Source organism: Triturus cristatus, chromosome 8 (genome assembly GCF_964204655.1).
Source record: "Triturus cristatus chromosome 8, aTriCri1.1, whole genome shotgun sequence".
In the NCBI taxonomy this organism is placed as follows: domain Eukaryota; kingdom Metazoa; phylum Chordata; class Amphibia; order Caudata; family Salamandridae; genus Triturus; species Triturus cristatus.
In genome coordinates, this window is record NC_140591.1 from 117038593 (window position 1) to 117056115 (window position 17523).

General features: G+C 42.7%; 1 protein-coding gene across 7 annotated transcripts in view; it reads right to left on the reverse strand.

Moving 5' to 3' along the window:
- Nucleotides 1-17523, reverse strand: part of TEX55 (testis expressed 55) — a 460108-nt gene that overhangs the window by 276356 nt on the left and 166229 nt on the right. For 6 of the 7 annotated variants that reach the window (XM_085621142.1, XM_085621141.1, XM_085621144.1 and 3 more), the window contains one exon: nt 16114-16170. The exons of the other annotated variant lie outside the window; for it this stretch is intronic. In XM_085621142.1, coding sequence (XP_085477268.1) covers nt 16114-16170 — 57 coding nt within the window. The remainder of the gene's footprint in view (nt 1-16113; nt 16171-17523) is intronic. 7 annotated transcript variants of the gene reach the window in all.

A 17523-nucleotide genomic window follows, 5' to 3' on the forward strand; every position in this document is an offset into this window, starting at 1 on the left:
GGGGTTCCAGGAGACAGGGTGAGTCAGCACAAGGCTGAATAGACTTATCTGCATGAGGAGTGGTGGGAGGAGTAGCACCTGGGCCTGAATAGGGCTGTGCCTGTCTTCCACAATGCTGGCTCCACCTCCTGTGGTGTGTCTGAGGACCCTGGCCCACACTGACAAAGGAAGAAGGTGTACACTGGCAGAATGCACCCAGGACTGGTTTGGACTAGGTACAAAAACCCTCTGCCTTCAGAGACAAAGGATTTTGGTTTATAAAAAGGGGACCCAGACCCCAGAACTTTAGATCACTTCTGGGAATCAAGACGAACCTTTGCTGAGGAGAAGAACCAGGAAGCTGAAGGAGGAGACTACCCCTGTGCTGTGTGTTTGGGGTTTGGCCTGCAGTGGCTGCTTCATTGCCAAAGAAAGGAAAAAAGGACTCAGTGTGCTTTTCATCAACTTGAAGAAGACTCTCCAAGGGTTTGAACTTGAGCTTGCCGCCTGACTGAAGTCTCAGGGATACAAGACTTCATCAACCAGCTCCCCCCTGAATTCCCTTGCTGGGAATTGAAGTGCCTGCTTTTTTGCTGGGCCTTCTGAGAGACTGCGTGTCACTGGGAGCTGGAAGCGCGACTCAACGTAGAGAAGCGTGTCGCTGCTGCAGCAGTTGCTGTCGTATCGCCAAGGAAGCGTGCCGCCGCTGCCGCCATCGCATCCCCGAAGCACATCGCATCACTGGAGAAGTGTGGCGCCACTGCAGAGGTCGCCATTGTATCACAGGAGAAGCGTGTAACAGGGCCTGTCGTGGCTCTGAAGATCATCGAGTTGCCGCACGGCCGTTGGGCGTGCACGGATCGCCTCAACGTTGTCGCATCATAGCGAATACGCCATTTTGTCGCATCGCACCGGAGAGAAGTATCGCATCGAGGCGCCATCTTGTTGCATCGTACCGGAGAGCAGTAAGAAACCGACGCATCACCTCCCCACACAGTAAGGAAGCGTGCATCACCTTCCCTGTGACCCTATTATTTGCTTTGCGTTACGCATCCAGGGTACTTTGAGAGTAAAGTGTCGCATTTACAATCTTAAGAGAACTGAGCTATTTCCTACCATTTTAAAGTTTATTTTCAGTACAGTATTGTGGGTTTTTGTTTTTTGGTCTTGTGTTAAGTCTATATAAAAACACTTATTTTTATAATACAACCTGTGTGGTGTCAATCTATAGTGTTGTCACTGTATTACTGTATGTGCTCACAAATGCTTTACACACTGCCTCTGAGATAAGCCTGCCTACTCGTGCCAAGCTACCAAGGGAGTGAGCAAGGGTTATTTTAGGAGTGTAGCCCCTTACCCTGACTAGACACAAGGGTCCCTATTTGGTCAAAGGTACCTACCTCTGCCAACTAGAGACCCCCGAATCTAACAAGAGCGTTGCCATAGTCGAGGTGGCTGGTGACGAGGACCTGAGTGATGGTTTTTCTGGTGTTGCTTTGGATCCATTTGAGGAATTTGTGGAGCATGCGAAGGGCGTGGAAGCAGGACGAGTCGCTGATTGGCCTTGTTGTTTCATGGTCAGTTCGCTGTCAAGGACGATGCCTAGGCTGCATGCATGGTCAGTTGACGTGCGTGTTTGTCCAAGTTCTGCTGGCCATCAGCTGTGGTCCCATACTGAAGTGTTCTTCACGAAGATGAGTACTTCTGTATTGTCAGAGTTTAGTTTAAGGCAGTTGTCTCTCATCCAGTTGGTCATGGCGTCACAAAGTTGGTTCGGGTGGTGAAGGGGTCTTCGGTGAGTGAGAAGATGAGGTGTGTGTCATCTGCGTATGAGATTATGTTGAGGCCATGGGATCTGACAATGTCTGTGAGGTGGGTCATGTAGGTGTTGAACAAGGTGGGCCTGAGGGAAGATCCTCAAGCAACGCCGCAGATGATGTCTTTGGGTTCGGAGGTAAAGGCAGGCAGCTGGATGCTTTGAGTGTGTCCTGCAAGAAAGGAGGTGATCCACTTGAGGGCGTTTTGCTGTATGCCAATGTTGTAGCGTCGGTTGATGAGGGTGAGGTGGGAACAGATGTCAAATGCAGCAGAGAGGTCGAGGAGGATCAGGACCACAGTCTCTCTGTGGTCGAGTAGGGTTTTGAGGTCGTCTGTAGCAGCGATCTTCGCAGTCTCACTGCTGTGGTTGGCACAGAATCCTGAATGGAAAGCATCGGGTAGGTGTTTTTCTTCCAGGTATTTAGTAAGCTGTTGGATAATGGCCTTCTCGGGTACCATTGGCTGGGTAGGGAGCATTATCGGTCAATAATATTTTAGTTCACTGGGGTCGTCGGAGGGTTTCTTTAGGAGGGGTCGGACCTCTGCGTGTTTCCCACTGTCCAGGAAGACTGCTGTGGAGCTGGAGGTATTGATGATACTGGTAAGTTTTGTGCTGATGGGGTTGGTTTCTAGGTTGAAGAGGCAGTGTCGGCAGGGGTCGGTGGGTGCCCCGGAGTGGACGGAAGACATGATGGCAGTGGGGGTCTGCATGGTGAGCGGAGACCAGGTGGTGATCGTTCGGCTGGTGTGTGCTTGTAGGTTGAGGCTGTTGAGGTTGAGGGAAGTGGGTTTGAGGATAAAATTTTTGTAGAAGGTGGAGATCTTGCTGTGGAAGTAGTCCGAGAGAGTGTTGCAGAGTTCTTGGGAAGGGTGGATGAAGTTCTCTGTGGATAAAATAAGAATCCTCTGTTTATTGTATGTTAGTCAAGCTACACTCTTTAAAAGGGTATCTCAATTTGTGGTTTTCTATATTTCGGGTCTCGTTTATTAAATCTGTTTGTTAAAAATGGTGGCCTATGTTGCTATAGGAAAAAATTACAGGGAAGCAGTCACACAACACCTCGAAGACAAGAGCTTCCCCACAACGGGGGTGCAGTCACATTTGTGGTAAGTGCACATGCTGCATACTCCTCTGAGTCTATATACTCATGGACAGAGTTTGATCATGTAGATGCCAATAAAGACCATTTTGCAAACATTTAAAGCTTCAGTCATACCTGCACCTTACGGAGCATGCCATGACTTTGAGGTTCCATTAACCTACCAGGGAAATCAACATTGGTTTGGTGGTTTGCAACCATACACACATAGAAATGTCGGACGGGGTCCCTTGAGTAATGCAAGGGTCACTTGGTCAATATTAGCTAGATGTACACCATATCAAAATCCAAGTATCCTATAACTAAGTGATGTAGTAAGAGTATTAAATAGTACAGTGTCCATATATAGGCCACTTGTAAAATACATATTGCAAAACATACACAGTTGTCAAGTTCCCATAGGACCTACAGTACAGAGACAGGATTCCATAAAGGCAATCAGTCCAAAGTCCATAAACACCATGATGGGCAAGATACCTGTGAAACATGATGAAATATAGATTCTGGATTGCTCCCAAGATTGCCCAGTTAAAAGCCGTCTATCTTCATACGTCACCCAAAGACAAGCAAGGAATCCTGATTATTTGCCTGACCTTTGGGATGGTGCCACTCGTAGAGAAGTGGAAAACCTGGGTAAGTGTATTATACTACTACGCATGGCACACCCTCATTAGCAATTCTTCTAAATGCATTAAGACAAGTAAATATTGAACACAGAGCAGCACTGGCTATAGATGTAGGAATAAAATGAATGGGAAATTTTGAACCATTTTCCTCAATCATTTTGAGTAACATTTGCAGAGAAACAGTAGCCGTGGCCATACGCCAGAGGTTTGCAGCTGTTCCTGTCCAGGATCATGAACGGGAATTACCAAAAATAATATCATAAATGGATACATCTATGGGCTTACGGGCCATTAAACCACATCTCAAAGACAAAGGCAAAATTGAGGGTTCCAAACAGGAAAACACTTTAAAATAAAAAGAAACAGCGAGTGAGAAAGAAAAATGGACTGGATCTCCAACAATAGTAGTCCAGTAAGGGTGGTTACACTTTGAGGCACGTGATTAATTGAAAAGGTCGGACCTGTATTAGCATTCTGGTAGCTGATCTTCTCATTATCTTTGAGACTCTCACAGTAAAAGATCATTGAGAAGTGGACAGACTAAGTATCGTAGATAAGATGAATATAGCAAGCAGAAAGGTGAAGCAGGAAAAGAAGTCAAGGTTAGTGTAAAAAAGGAAGAGTAAGGTTCTGACTCCGAGACACACTTAAAAAAGAAGAAAGTGGTTGAACTACCTAAACTATGGATACTTCTGTGGAACATGACTTGAGTGATTGCGCTTCTAGACAATGCGGCAGCAGTGAAAATATTACACCACACTCTCCAGGGTTTCCGGTGGCAAAACCGACTGAAGGATAAGTACAAATTGATACCCAAGATAGACATTTAAATCATCCAGTCAGGGTTTAGTTTATACAAATTGAGTGTGACATGACATGCACAATTAAATCAGTATTCTGACTGCATTTATCTGATGCTTGTGAGGTTGTAATTGCAGAGGGTGACTGGCCTCCAGTCTTTATTAAGGGAAGTGCCCGGCAGGTAGAAAGTGATCAAAGTAGTCTTTTCTTCCTTAGTACCTGAGGATATCAGGGAAGTATATGCAAGAGAGTAGGGCTGTCAAACAAACCCCAGCCTTGTACAGAATCAGGCATGGTGGGATGAAGATTCTATTCCACATGTCATTCGCCCAAGGAGTGAGCCCCAACATAAAAGCAATCTTAGACCAGTTGCATTAAAAGGCCATCATAACACCTTGGAATTCAACTATGAACACCCCTCTTTTTCCTGACCTAAAAGCAGATTGAGCCTGCAGAATAGTCTTAGTCTATCGGAACTTAAACTCACACGCCTATAAATGCCTCCACAACACCGGACCTCAATATCACAACAACAGAATCACCTTCCACATACCCAAGAGGAACATCTAATCCACCAACCTCACCCTCCCCGAACCCCCTCGCATCCGCAGAGCAAGAAAAGTTGGAAGAACCTTCTCCTACATCACGGCCAAGAGCTGAAACGAACTGCCGATCGACATCAGACGTGCCCCCACCCTGCACAGCTTCAGGAAGACCCTCAAGACCTGGCTCTTCGACTGACCGGAGCTGCTCACCCCCCCTCCCCCAGCGCCGTGAGGCCCTCACGGGCGAGTAGCACGCTTAATAATTCCCTGATTGATTGATTGATTGATAGACATATTTACACAGTTCAAAATGCTCATAGCATGGGTTTAATGACAATCCTGGTGGGGAAAAAATATAAAACAACCCTGTGGATTCCCAATGGGGTGTTTAGCCAACACATAGCCCCTGAAAGCAAGTATCTAACCCAGGCATCTCCAACACGTAGCTCATGAGCAACCGGTAGCTCTCCAGCTACTTATTAGTAGCTCTCCTGTGTACAGCCCAACATACTAAATGAGAAGATTTTGTTTGGCTATATTAATAGGTATACCAAAATTAAAAGTGTGCATTGAAGACAAAAAAGTACGAATTTTTGGAACTCATAAGCTGCCGTTTTAGGTAAAATTGTTGAATTTCCAAAATATACTTAAAGCTGATATCCGAGTGCTAAATTATGTAGCCTTGGGGAGACTCATACTCATAGTATTACCTAGGTGCCAGCGTCATTGCAGCTATGGCTTCAAAGATTGGTGTAACACTACAGTAAACACTGAATATTGCATTTGGCGTACACGTTAGGTTCCGGGACACAGTAGACCCCAATTCTATCCTCTTGGTTGGACTTATTTGACCCGCATTATGGGGTAAGCACTTGACTGTAACAGAAATACGGATATTATCATATATCTTGCTGCATTATTGTCTGAGCCCTGATGAAGTTCCTTTGGTCGAAGGAACGAAACGCTTTGGCTGATGGCCATTTTTACTTTTGTTACTAATAAAATCAACTGATTGGACTCTAGTATATTAATCAGACCTCATTTCTGGTGCACCTTCCCTTTCTACAAAGAACACCGAGTGTGGTGTAACACTACAGTCGACACTAAGGGGAGGGCAAACTGTGGACTGCATGTACCATAATGCAAAGGAACCAAACCTTTCTGGTAAGTGATGCAGTGTCTGGCCTCACCCTTTTCCCTGCCGAAAATGATTTTCATGACCTCCTCTAACATAGTTCCTAATGTTCCATTTTGTCAAAATTGCATTCCGGCCCACTGATTATACTTCATCTGGTCCTGACTGGAAATTCCGGCCTGGGTGCAGAGAGTACGGCCCAAGCCAGAGACTATGGCCGAGCCAGAGAGTCCAGCCCGACTGCAGCCATAAAGATATGACTCATAAATTACCTCTGTGAATACCAAAAGTCGTAAGGATAGACTTTTGTTTCAGATTGCCTCTGTGAATCGGGCCCTATGTGTGGCAATGTAGCATTTGCCAACAAATTAAACATTCCACTGTGAAAAGACCAGTGCAGACTCCCCTTGCTATCTTCAATTGCCCTTTTGGCGTAATTTATCTCAACCACATTGGGCTAGTAATAACTGATAATCAATATAAATATATATTGGCATCAGTAGATTCATGCTCCAGATTCTTATGGTTTTGGACAAAATGAAATGTTGATGTTTGAGCAGTCATAAAAAGCTTGCAGTGGGAGTAATTGATATGTTTTATTCATACAATTGTCATGCGTTTGCTGCAAATGTTTTCAGAGATGCTATGTCTGCTGTGGGAGTATATCTCCACTACTGACATCCATTTTGCATGGACAGCAACGGAATTATAGAGCAAGCCAACGGTACGGGTGGTTAGAGTATTAAGTTCAGGACTGGTTTCTTTCCATCATTTGCATGGAGTTCAGATAGCATAAAACATCGTGCCTAGAGAAGTATTAGCTGATTGTAGTCAATATGAGATTCTCTTTGGAGTATTTATGTATGGACCTGACCTAGATAAACCTGAAAAGGTGGTGGAATATTTTATAGAGAGTCCAAGAAGCCAGAGACAAGCTATCTAATTTGAAGCATTCTGAGTCTGCCACCGGCAAAGAAAATGTTTTTCAAGCTTCTGCTGGGAGGATCCTAAAGTAGGTGATGAAGTTCAAGAAAGGATCCCAGGCAAACAAATATTTGGGCCATTTTTCAGACCACACATTCTTGTTCTTTGTGTAGAAGACACTGTACTGTAATCCTGCCTTCGGTGCCTGGTTCAACGAAAAGTATGATGTCTATAGATCACGTTAAAAAACACCATGCAGCCAATTCTGTACAGCAGATCCCCTCTAACACCGAGAAGTCTTCAGAATAGAGCTCCCTACCTCTCCCTTCTCTGAAGGAGCTATCCCAGAAAGAGTGCAGCAATAGTGAAAGCTTGAGTCCCAATCCTGAAATTGCCAAGTCTGCTTTGTCTCCCAGTTCACCCCAAGTAACATATTACACAGGGGGTCTGATGCAGTCATGTCTACAGTTGCAACAATTCCAACCAATACTGTGGTTGACTATGAACAGACGATAGTGCTGACATCAGTTGAAATGATGCATTTGCAAGAACGTTTTATAAAAATGGCTGTGATTTTCAAACTGATCAATACTCTCCACAGTCACTCAACAGCATTGATTTCTCCTTGATTTTCTTTGGCTCATGACAGGCATCTAATACCACCATGGGCCTAATTCTGGATTGCTACATGAGTGTTTTTCCTTGTTATGTGGCTCATCATGTTACCTGTTGTTTTGCTATTATTTATTGAACATTAAGTTCCTGATAAAAGTATGCCACTTCCTGTGGTTCAAGAACTGCAACTACATTCTTCTTCCCACAGAGCTTCACAAGACCTCTATGTTGCAAACATTACAGCCTATGCTGTGCCTAATGACATGGTTTTGGAAAGGATTGCATATCAGATAATGGGACCCACATAAATCTTGCAGTTGCCCTATGTTTTATATGACACTCCTGGTTCCTTTTGAGATGATTGGGACATTTAGACATAAAAATATGATGTCTAATTTGAAAGGCATGTACAACCCTCAAAAATGAGGATCCTTATTTGAATGCTGACAGCTATAGCAAAATGAGTTGTTTACACCACCACCGAATACAGAAAACTACCTATCCACGGCAGATATACAATTATACGTAGTGGGGACACTGCCAGGCCCACCTTCAAATAGCCACCCAAATGTTTAGAAGAAATGTCCTTATTTTTATAGTGATGATAGGTCAGATCTTTCAGCTTTTTATTACTAACAAAACCCAAAACAATTTAAAAAGAACCTGATCGTTAATAATAAGTTAATATATTCTCATGAGTTTGCTGAGAACATCTCCATACAAGGCTGTGAGTTTTGGAAGGAAAATGTTGGCGAGAAAAGTGTTTGGGTAACAAACATTTGGCAAGTACAAGGTAAAGAATCCTTGTTTAGAGAATATATAATACCCACAGAAATGATTTTTGTGCACAAAACTATCTAACAGACAACTTGTCTGGGATTTGGAACAATGAAAGAATTAAACCGCTCTCCATCAGAGAAGTTGAGTTAACACAATTACCCAATTAGCAAATGAAAGCAAACATGACTGACATTAAATTAAATAGAATGTTCTGGAGTGGAACGTATAGCTTGGCTAATTTATATCCTAAAGGAATAGCCTTATGCCCTTATTGATGCAGACACATGCATGAAAATGTTTCTTTCCCACACTCCGGGTCCTTGATTTAATCGCTCTAAATAAGGAGAACTAGGAACTTTTCAGGTCCAGCACACATGCTCCTACAGTACTTCAGTTCCAGGTAAAGGAATGTGCCCCCCCCCCCCCCCAACAGTAGGCTCACAAGCTCACAAGCCCAATTAAAAGAATGATCTTTTAATTTAGGAAATAATGAACCTAAATGGCATAGTGAGTTTAGTGATTTAAAACATCAGATCAACATGTTTCATGCCTCAAATTGCCTTGAATTCGAACAATCCATATCAGGAGAATATTTTATCCTGGCATCGATATTTTGACGATATACTTATCTTTTGGAAGGGAAGCAGAGACACTTGCAGTCTTTACATAGAATTGGCGAATACACTAAATTCCTTCCTACACTGTACAGGCAACACACCCTTTTGAGTGTGTGAAGGCCCATGCTCCTATTGGAGCACATTCCTTTACCTGGAACTGTAGTACTGTCTCTTACGTCTTTAGGAACTGCACACCCTTATACATGCGTTGATTTAATCGCCCATACCCCAGATGTAACAGGTATACACCTGTTACCATGAACGCATACAGCATGCACAAGTTGTGCCAATGTTGGATAGCATGTTCAAGCCTAACGGCTGTGAAGAAGCATTTGTTCAGAATTAGTGAAAATATGAGTTTTTTCTGATTTCCCTCTGGGACCACACCCAGCTAAAATAAAAGGTTTTATATGTGCAGCAACCTACGCCACCTCTAAGAAATGGCAAAAACATTCAGAAAAAGAAGCTACTGAAAAAATTAGACAAGCTGACAGGGAAATTCTGCAAATTAAATTTAGAGTCATAGATAATGGTATGCACACACTCTCCGAAAGAGTGCATTCCCTCACTAGTACTGTCTCCTCATCCCTTGACATTCTAAAAAGGGATGTAAGTCTTCTCCAGCATGGACAGGCTCAGTTGAGAGCAATCTTGCAGCTAAATTGGGCCATACAAACACTCCGAGCTGGGAAAGGACCATGGCAGCTCTTAAACGAAAGTACTGTTTTTCAACTCTTTAATTTGTCTTCCACTCAGAATACCAAGGCTGGAAAAGAAGCCAATTAAACTTTATTATGTGTATAACAAATGAAAGAAACCCTGTTTTTTGTAGCAGAAAATCCAGCTAGCACGTGGCTCCTGCATGGAGTAATTTCCCTTTCAAATACAACCTCCTATTTTTATGAGTAGCAGAAGTATAAGTGCCTGAGATGGAATGAAAAATGCACAATTCCTTCCTACATCATGAGTGTAAGTTAATTTTCAAGCTCTCATGCATAACTCAAGACAATCCTGCATTCATAGGCATATCTGGTTGCACAAACCCTCTAGGTCATTCACTCCTGTGTGATTCCATTACTTTGCATGTAATGTGTAACACTTTGAAGCCAGGTCAGTGTTGTACATTATCAATTACACCTGTTCTATCCATCCTGATCCATCATACACTCTTGTATAATGGTTCATATCTAACAACAGCTAATGAAAGCTGTTGCAGAATGGCACAAGGCCAATCCAGTTTGATAACTGTATAAAAAGTGATAAAATGGTGTAGAATACCCTTGTATCCCCCACCTCGTAGCGTGCTCGAAAATGCCCCTTGGCCTCGAATAGACACAGGCAATATGCGTTTTGATAAACTAAGCAAGCTTCTTGCCATTTTGAAACAAAAACAAACATTTGACTTACAGACAGCCTGCTCTGCTTCAGAGATTCAGAGACGTTTGCAGACACGGTATCTTATTCATTTCACAGACTGTGCACATTATCTTCAACTCACCAAGCACAACTGGCAATGTGCACTTCTTTATAACCATCGGATCTGATCTGGTAACTGGATTTAAAGTTTTTTTTGGACTGATTCCATTATTTTTTCACTCCTTGTTTTAAAGTCTCTTTGGCAGATGCCCTGCAGTCCTTCCATCACTGACTATGACATTCTCTTTATAGGAGAGAACATGTATCAGTTCCCTCAACAGCATCGAGTCCACTTAACCAGGTAATCAGAAGTGCAGAGAGGCCCCAGCATTTGATATGGCTTTTGGCTCCTGGTAGTGAGTGAGTATTGGGCTTTGTATTTTCGTAAAATGAATGCTCTGCAAGTGAGACCAGTGTTTGGGTGCATTAGCTGAATGCAAGAAATCATTTTGGAGATGCCTTTATGGGCATCAACATAAAACCACTCCTGGAACCGTAGAAGTTGCTTCAAACCTACTGCAAAGCAATGCACCTACCAATTACTGAATATGCTCAATATGATGGACAGTTCTCAACACTCAAATCATCTACAGCTATGGAATTAATGAACAAAGCAATATCCCCACCTCTAAATGCCATGTAACTACAGGATCTGTTCCAATGTGTTTGTCCATCTCCTTCACTAGCACCGCCAAGTCAAAAGAGCCACATCACCGCACTGACAATACCTCACTTTTTGCTCCAAAGGCTCCAGGAAGCTATGGAGGCTATATACCACCATTATTGATTGGAACAAAAATAAAAAATACCGGGGGCCATATTACATATATGGTGCAGTTTCCCGGTTTGCGTTACAGCACACCTTTCAATAAGTGCGCTGTGCACAAACAGGGAGAGTGTGCCGTATTACAGGGAATGCGCTACTCCCAGGGCAGCCACAAACATGTGCTGACCTAGGGGCAGTGCATTCAAGTGAAATACAGAGCGGCTGCTTCAAAGCAGCCCCGTGTTACAATGTGCAGGCGGCAACAGTGATTGACTGCACCCGCCTGAAGAGGGATGTCTAGAGGGTCCATTGTACACTTCTACCCCCTTCAGAGGGCTGCCATCAGGGGGCTCACTGACAGTGCACCAACATTTTATGGCGCACAACAACTTCTTTGCCTTTGTGCCCATGTCCATAATGCGGGCGCCCCCGGGGGGACACAAAGCGGGCATACATGCCCTTTGCGCCCCCAGGGCACTTTATGTAATACGGTCCCTGATCTATCTTCAACCTAGAGGGAAAAGACAGTTCCTGCTTTTCTGAAACTAGATGCAGGAAAGTACTTTCAGACAGTTTCTGTACCTTTTTGTTTTTTTATCTTTTTTACCCAGATGCATTTGTTAAAAACCCAATATAATACTTGGTTTGCTTATTAGGAAAACACATCTTACATTATACACAATATATTTTTGTAATATTATGTTTTAGCATGCTTCATATGCAGTTATGTCAGCATCCATCATTGATTTATCAGAGACCCAAATACTTTCCCAAATATCAGGTTTTATTAAGTTTCATATGCATTTATGCTCTTAGTGACTAACATTTATACACTGTTTATGTGTAGTGTCATCTTTAGGATTCGGAGGACTCTACATGAGTAACCTCCACCCCTAACTGGGGATGTCATGAACTCCATTTGAGTTAAGTTAGCCTGCTTTTCCATTTCTCGACTGCATATCTTTAGCCTAATGTGTGAAGGTCATGTTCAGACCCGCTCCATTCTTGCTTATTATCTGCAAGTACAGGCGCCGCAATCCTAGTGTGGGCCTTCCCTGTCCAGATCTCAAAGTTTTAATAATGGCCACTTGGAAATCTACATGTAGACAGAGCGGTTGAATTTTGTGACCTCATAGCTTAGTCTGTTAAGAACTACAGGTCTCCGAGCCTCATTTTATTTTGTAATTACAAGATAAAATCAGTGGTAAAAGTCTATGTAAAGTCCAGAATTTGATCATTAATCAGGAGAAAGTGTTTGTGCTAAGATTATCGCCAGAGGTCACGTCAAATTTCTGGATCAGCCACTCTCAGACGGAAAGCTTCGTCTGGTTACCTGGCAGAGGGTGCTTGTTTGCCCTGAGCACATTTCCCAGCCCCCAGGAAAACTCTGAAAATGTGAAGTTGCATTAACTGTCAACGGGTAACACTTGTGATCATCCGTAAGAAACTCAAGAGGTAAGATCCCTATTACATGCTTTGACAAAAAATATAATGTAGCGCTTAGAAATAGTTAAAGGGTGCTAGAAAGCTAGGAACTTTCTTTAGAGATGTTCATTTTATTCTTTCTGCTTATAACATGCATAATTGCTTTTATGTTTCATGCTGAGCGGAAGCTATGCACATTTTAAGCACTAGACTAAGGCATTAACAATAAACGTTTTATACAAATTCCTGTTGGTCGTAGTACTCTGCTTGATTTTGTTCCAGAATAAAAATATTTGGATTACCCCTGTTTCCCTAAGGCTTGAACGGGACTGGTAAGTCACCTGACAACACTGCCCCCGCAGGACTGCTTAGTGGGTTAGTAACAGTGCTGCAGTTCAAATGGTATTCCTTCCTAAGCATAGTGCATTGTGTTGAGATCTATGAAGATAGACACCTGGAGCCAGGAGGTATTATTAAGTCTTCTTTATTCAGTCTCCAGTACAGGTCACATCTGTCTTGACTCCAGCCAGCCTAGTGTGGTACCAGCCCCACCAGGAGCAGCCTGCCTAGCTGCTCAGCCCATCTCTAACTGCCAACACTCATCCACTCAGACACCCAGGCATTCCACGCATCACAAGCACACCAACATTCTATGACCATTTCACGCTCTGGCTGAGCAGCTAGAGACAGCAGGGCTGGAGTACATGTTATACAATTAAGTAGGGTATAACACATTGCACTAAGTATTTGTACTTGTAGGTTGGAAACCCACCCCTGAAGATCTGAGGAATCCCAACATTCGTACCACTGATGTGCATGGTCCTTGGCACAGCAGGATTTCACCGCAGGCTGTGGGTCTGGATCTGTAAACCCTAGATTCAAGACTGGATTTTCGGACCCCACTCTTAAGCCAACAAGTGTACTTAAATCTGGCCTGAGTTCATAGTCCCATGAAGCTTAAGCTGGGCTTGCGTTACCAAGCCAGGATCCATGGATAATGGGGGGGGGGGTCTCACTGGGCACCCAGGGATTCATGAACCACGCAGCAAAATTGTCTTTTTTTAAACTTCAATAATGGAGGGGCAGGTCCCACATGGGCCTGTGCATCAGAGTGTAGTCTCCCTGCCCCCTTATGTACCCTTCTAATGTTTTTTCAGGAAGCGAGGACCAAGTCTCTGTATCCTGAATGGCAACCACAAAAAGTTTTCTCCATGTTCTGGCCAGCCAATTAGATCTATCTGGTTTAGTGGATACATCTGCAAATCTGTGAACCTAAAATGGATAAAAATCTGTCTCGTTCACTCAGATTTGACTACTTTTTAAAAGCTTTTGGTCTGCAAAACGAGTTTGCGGAGCTCCTCAGATAAATAGTCCAGATGCCTCTTAAATTTAACCTCTCCATGCCCAGGCCAGGCCTCTTTTGAAATGGTAATTTCTCATAACTACTGAATGGATTTACACCAGACCAAGAAAAGTCACTTCTTTGAGTAAACTGTCCAACTCATTTTTCCCTGGTTTGAGGAGCAAACAATGCTATGGGAGTTAAAATGGAAATTTTCACTTTTGGAAATGCCTCTCTTTTTTTGACCGTGGCTTGACAGATCTACACAAAACTTGCCATGAGCAACCAAAAGTTGCTCTACTTTTTTTGGAAAGTTTTGTGCAGATTTGTCGAATGGCGCTGAAGTTATTCGCAAAATGAAATTGCCTTTTCGATGGACAGTCTGAGCTAACCATAACTACACTGTGTAATATATATATATATATATGAAAAGAGAACAATTGATGGAAGGAATGTTGAACAACGTCAAACAATCACCCCCAGTACATCGATCTGGGCCTAAATCCATCATATTTTTGCTCAGTCATATACAACTAAGTCTTGACCCTTCTCCCCATGAGAACAGTCCAGCCCGAACTGCCAGGCCAGGTCCTCCCTGGACCGAAAACAAGCATCCCAGGACCGGTTTCGGGGTACCAGCCATCATCCGCCAGGATAACTTCAAGCCAGTGTAATGGCGAGCACGGGACCCACGTCTGGGCATCCCCATCCCACTTGCGGTGACAAATGGAAAAAGAACAATTGATTGACGGAATTCATAACAATTTCAAGCATTCATCCCCAGTACAGAGATCTGGGCATAAATCCATTGTTTTTCTGCTCAACACGCCACCCCAGTTTGGACCCAGCCATATGCATGGGAACAGTCCAGCCCGAACTGCTCGACAGGTCCTCCCTGGACCGGAAACAAGCATTCTAGGACCAGTTTCGAGGTATTTAAAACATTCAGTCTACCAGACTCTTTTTTAAGACAATACCAAGGTTACCATTTTTCAAGTTTCATTTCTAACATAATATCACATTTTTTTTTTAATTCAGTGCTAATAATTTGACTAGCTTTTTGTAGTTTTGTTTTCTTTTATGCAAATCATCTTTTTAAGCCGTGAATTGGGCAGTCAACCCAAACAACAATGGGCCTTATGTAGAGCTCTCCGTGACAAACATGACAACTTATTACAAGTGCTTTACAGCCAATAACACTTGTAATATGGCGGACCGGGCCTCCAAACAAGGCCCAATGGTAGCCCTCCTAATCCTCCATCAGCTTGGTCTTCTACTTCATATCATTAGCAACCCAAGATATTGTAGCCTGGCAAGACCAGTATCACGCAGTACTGACTTACAAGGAAGGCAGTTACTAAAGTGACAAGCTTCAAATATCTACTCTTTGGGGTAAATGAGAAATAAGTTAGTGTAACTTAAAAACAGAGCACATCTCCCTGCAGAAAAACAGTACATCCATTTTCAACTCCAAGATTCGAAACAGCTGGAGATGTAGAAATGTTTATCACTTTGGGGAGGAATGTGCAGAATTACATGATAATCTACAAACATGGGCATACTTATGGGCTACTGCATGATCTTAAACTCTATTAAAGAACCACCTGGAACTGATAAAAGCATAATCTAAAACAGAATGAGGAAAGTAACAAAGCCATCAACATTTTATGTTCAGGTGAATGGTCTGGATTTGTTACAAGCCAGATTCCAAAAGTATTTTCACACCTAAGTGACAAGGAGGTGCAAAGTTAACTTTATTCAGGAATACAAAATCACAGCTGTGATCCACAAAACAGCTAACAAGCTTCCAACTAGTTTGAAAAACTCTTGTAGACAATCTCGCCTGTCACCTACTGGTCACATGAACTTACGAAATGTTGTTTCATCTCAGTATTTGGTTTTCTTGTCCTTGGTCTGTTTCCTCTCCCCTCCTTCTCTACATTAGACAAACCACTTCTATTTTCTTTTGTATTACTACTGTTCTTACTAGGACAAACAGTATTATCAATGTATTTCTCAGGTGGTCTTATTGTATACCACGTGGTTTCTAAGAATATTAGACTTTCTTACAAATGAATATGTACAACAGGACAACTCTGAACACTACATTAGCTTTTTACAGATTCTTTAGGAACATTCAAAGGAGTGGTTTGATCTTACATCACTTATGTATATTTTTATAACTTTGAACCCACAGTTATTCTATCTCACTAACTGCACTCACCCCCGTAATCTTGAACAGAGAAGATACGCTGCATAATTCGTCGTCAAGTAGTTCTTCCTGAATATAAACAAGAGGAGAGAACATTAAATATGAAAAAGAGCTTAGCACAACATTCTGGAAGCATCCAACAAAGCTCAGCATTCAATGCTGATTGTTTCAACGTGTCACTAGTTTTGGACATGGAGGAGTATGGTGAATTAGTGGCCACGTGAGCAGGGAGGGTGTGATGTTTATGGTTCTGTAGAGGATAAGGCACCCATCACTCTTATGGGGGTCTTACAACTACTTTTGTCATCTTTATTTATTGGAATCCCACATTTTCCTTTGTTTATAGACCCCTGTTGCATCTAGTTAGCCTTTGTTATGTCAACCCGTTTCCTGTTTTGATTTCACACTGGTCCAAGCTGCCATTAGCACTAGACAGTTTGGCAAACTGATCTTTCTAGCTTCAATGTAAGCAATGACCAAGCACAGTAACCAGAAGACTACAGCCTAAAGTCTGGTTCTGTCGGAAATACTGAAAACAATATCTATATATTTACAGGCAGTCTACTTCAAAACAGGCCTTTTCCAAACACGTTAATTGAGAAAATATATTCAAAAGCAGCACACAAGAACCATATAGTATAGTTTCTCTTTGCAAGTAATATATTTGTTTGGCAGTAGATCAATTCACTACATAGACTGAAATTCACAAAACAAGGTGCTCTGTGTGCAGTGTAACAAGCACTCGGGCAAACAGTGAGTGAGTGTGGAAGGCTTAAAATACATAACATCGATTTGTTCTTATTGGAACTTATCAGTCCATCTCAATATGTAGTTCCATTGGTGATGGATGATAGTTTTCAAGAGTCCATTAGTTTATCCACCTCCCCTTAGAGTGGTACCGACTTAAATAGCATTGACGTTTCGGCCCCAAAGATTCAGTGTGATACTTTATCATGAAATGGGGTCTTCCTCAGAACAGCAAACGGAAATACCCTAGTCATATGAGTGTACTCAAAGCAGATAATCGCCTCAAAAAGTTGCCATAACCACCTCCATAAACGCTCCAAATAACCGCCAATGCTAGGATCGCGGTGGTGCTTTGGAATCTAAATCAGTTAGATACAGTAACTTAAAATTGCATCGACAATATGTCCACAAATTGCTTACTCAGACACGTACAGCATTAGCAAGCAATTTGAGGACATGTGGAGGAATAAGAGCTGGGTAAACTGATGGACTCTTGAAACCTATCAGGCAACAATGGATCCACATCTTGGGGTGGACTGACGAGCACCTTGTTTTGATGAATTTTCACCTATGTAGTGAATTGAACTACTTCTGCTAAGAGAAAACTATACTACATGGTTATTGTGCACCTTAGAACAGTGGCTCTCAACCTGTGGGCCAGGGACACTTGGTGGT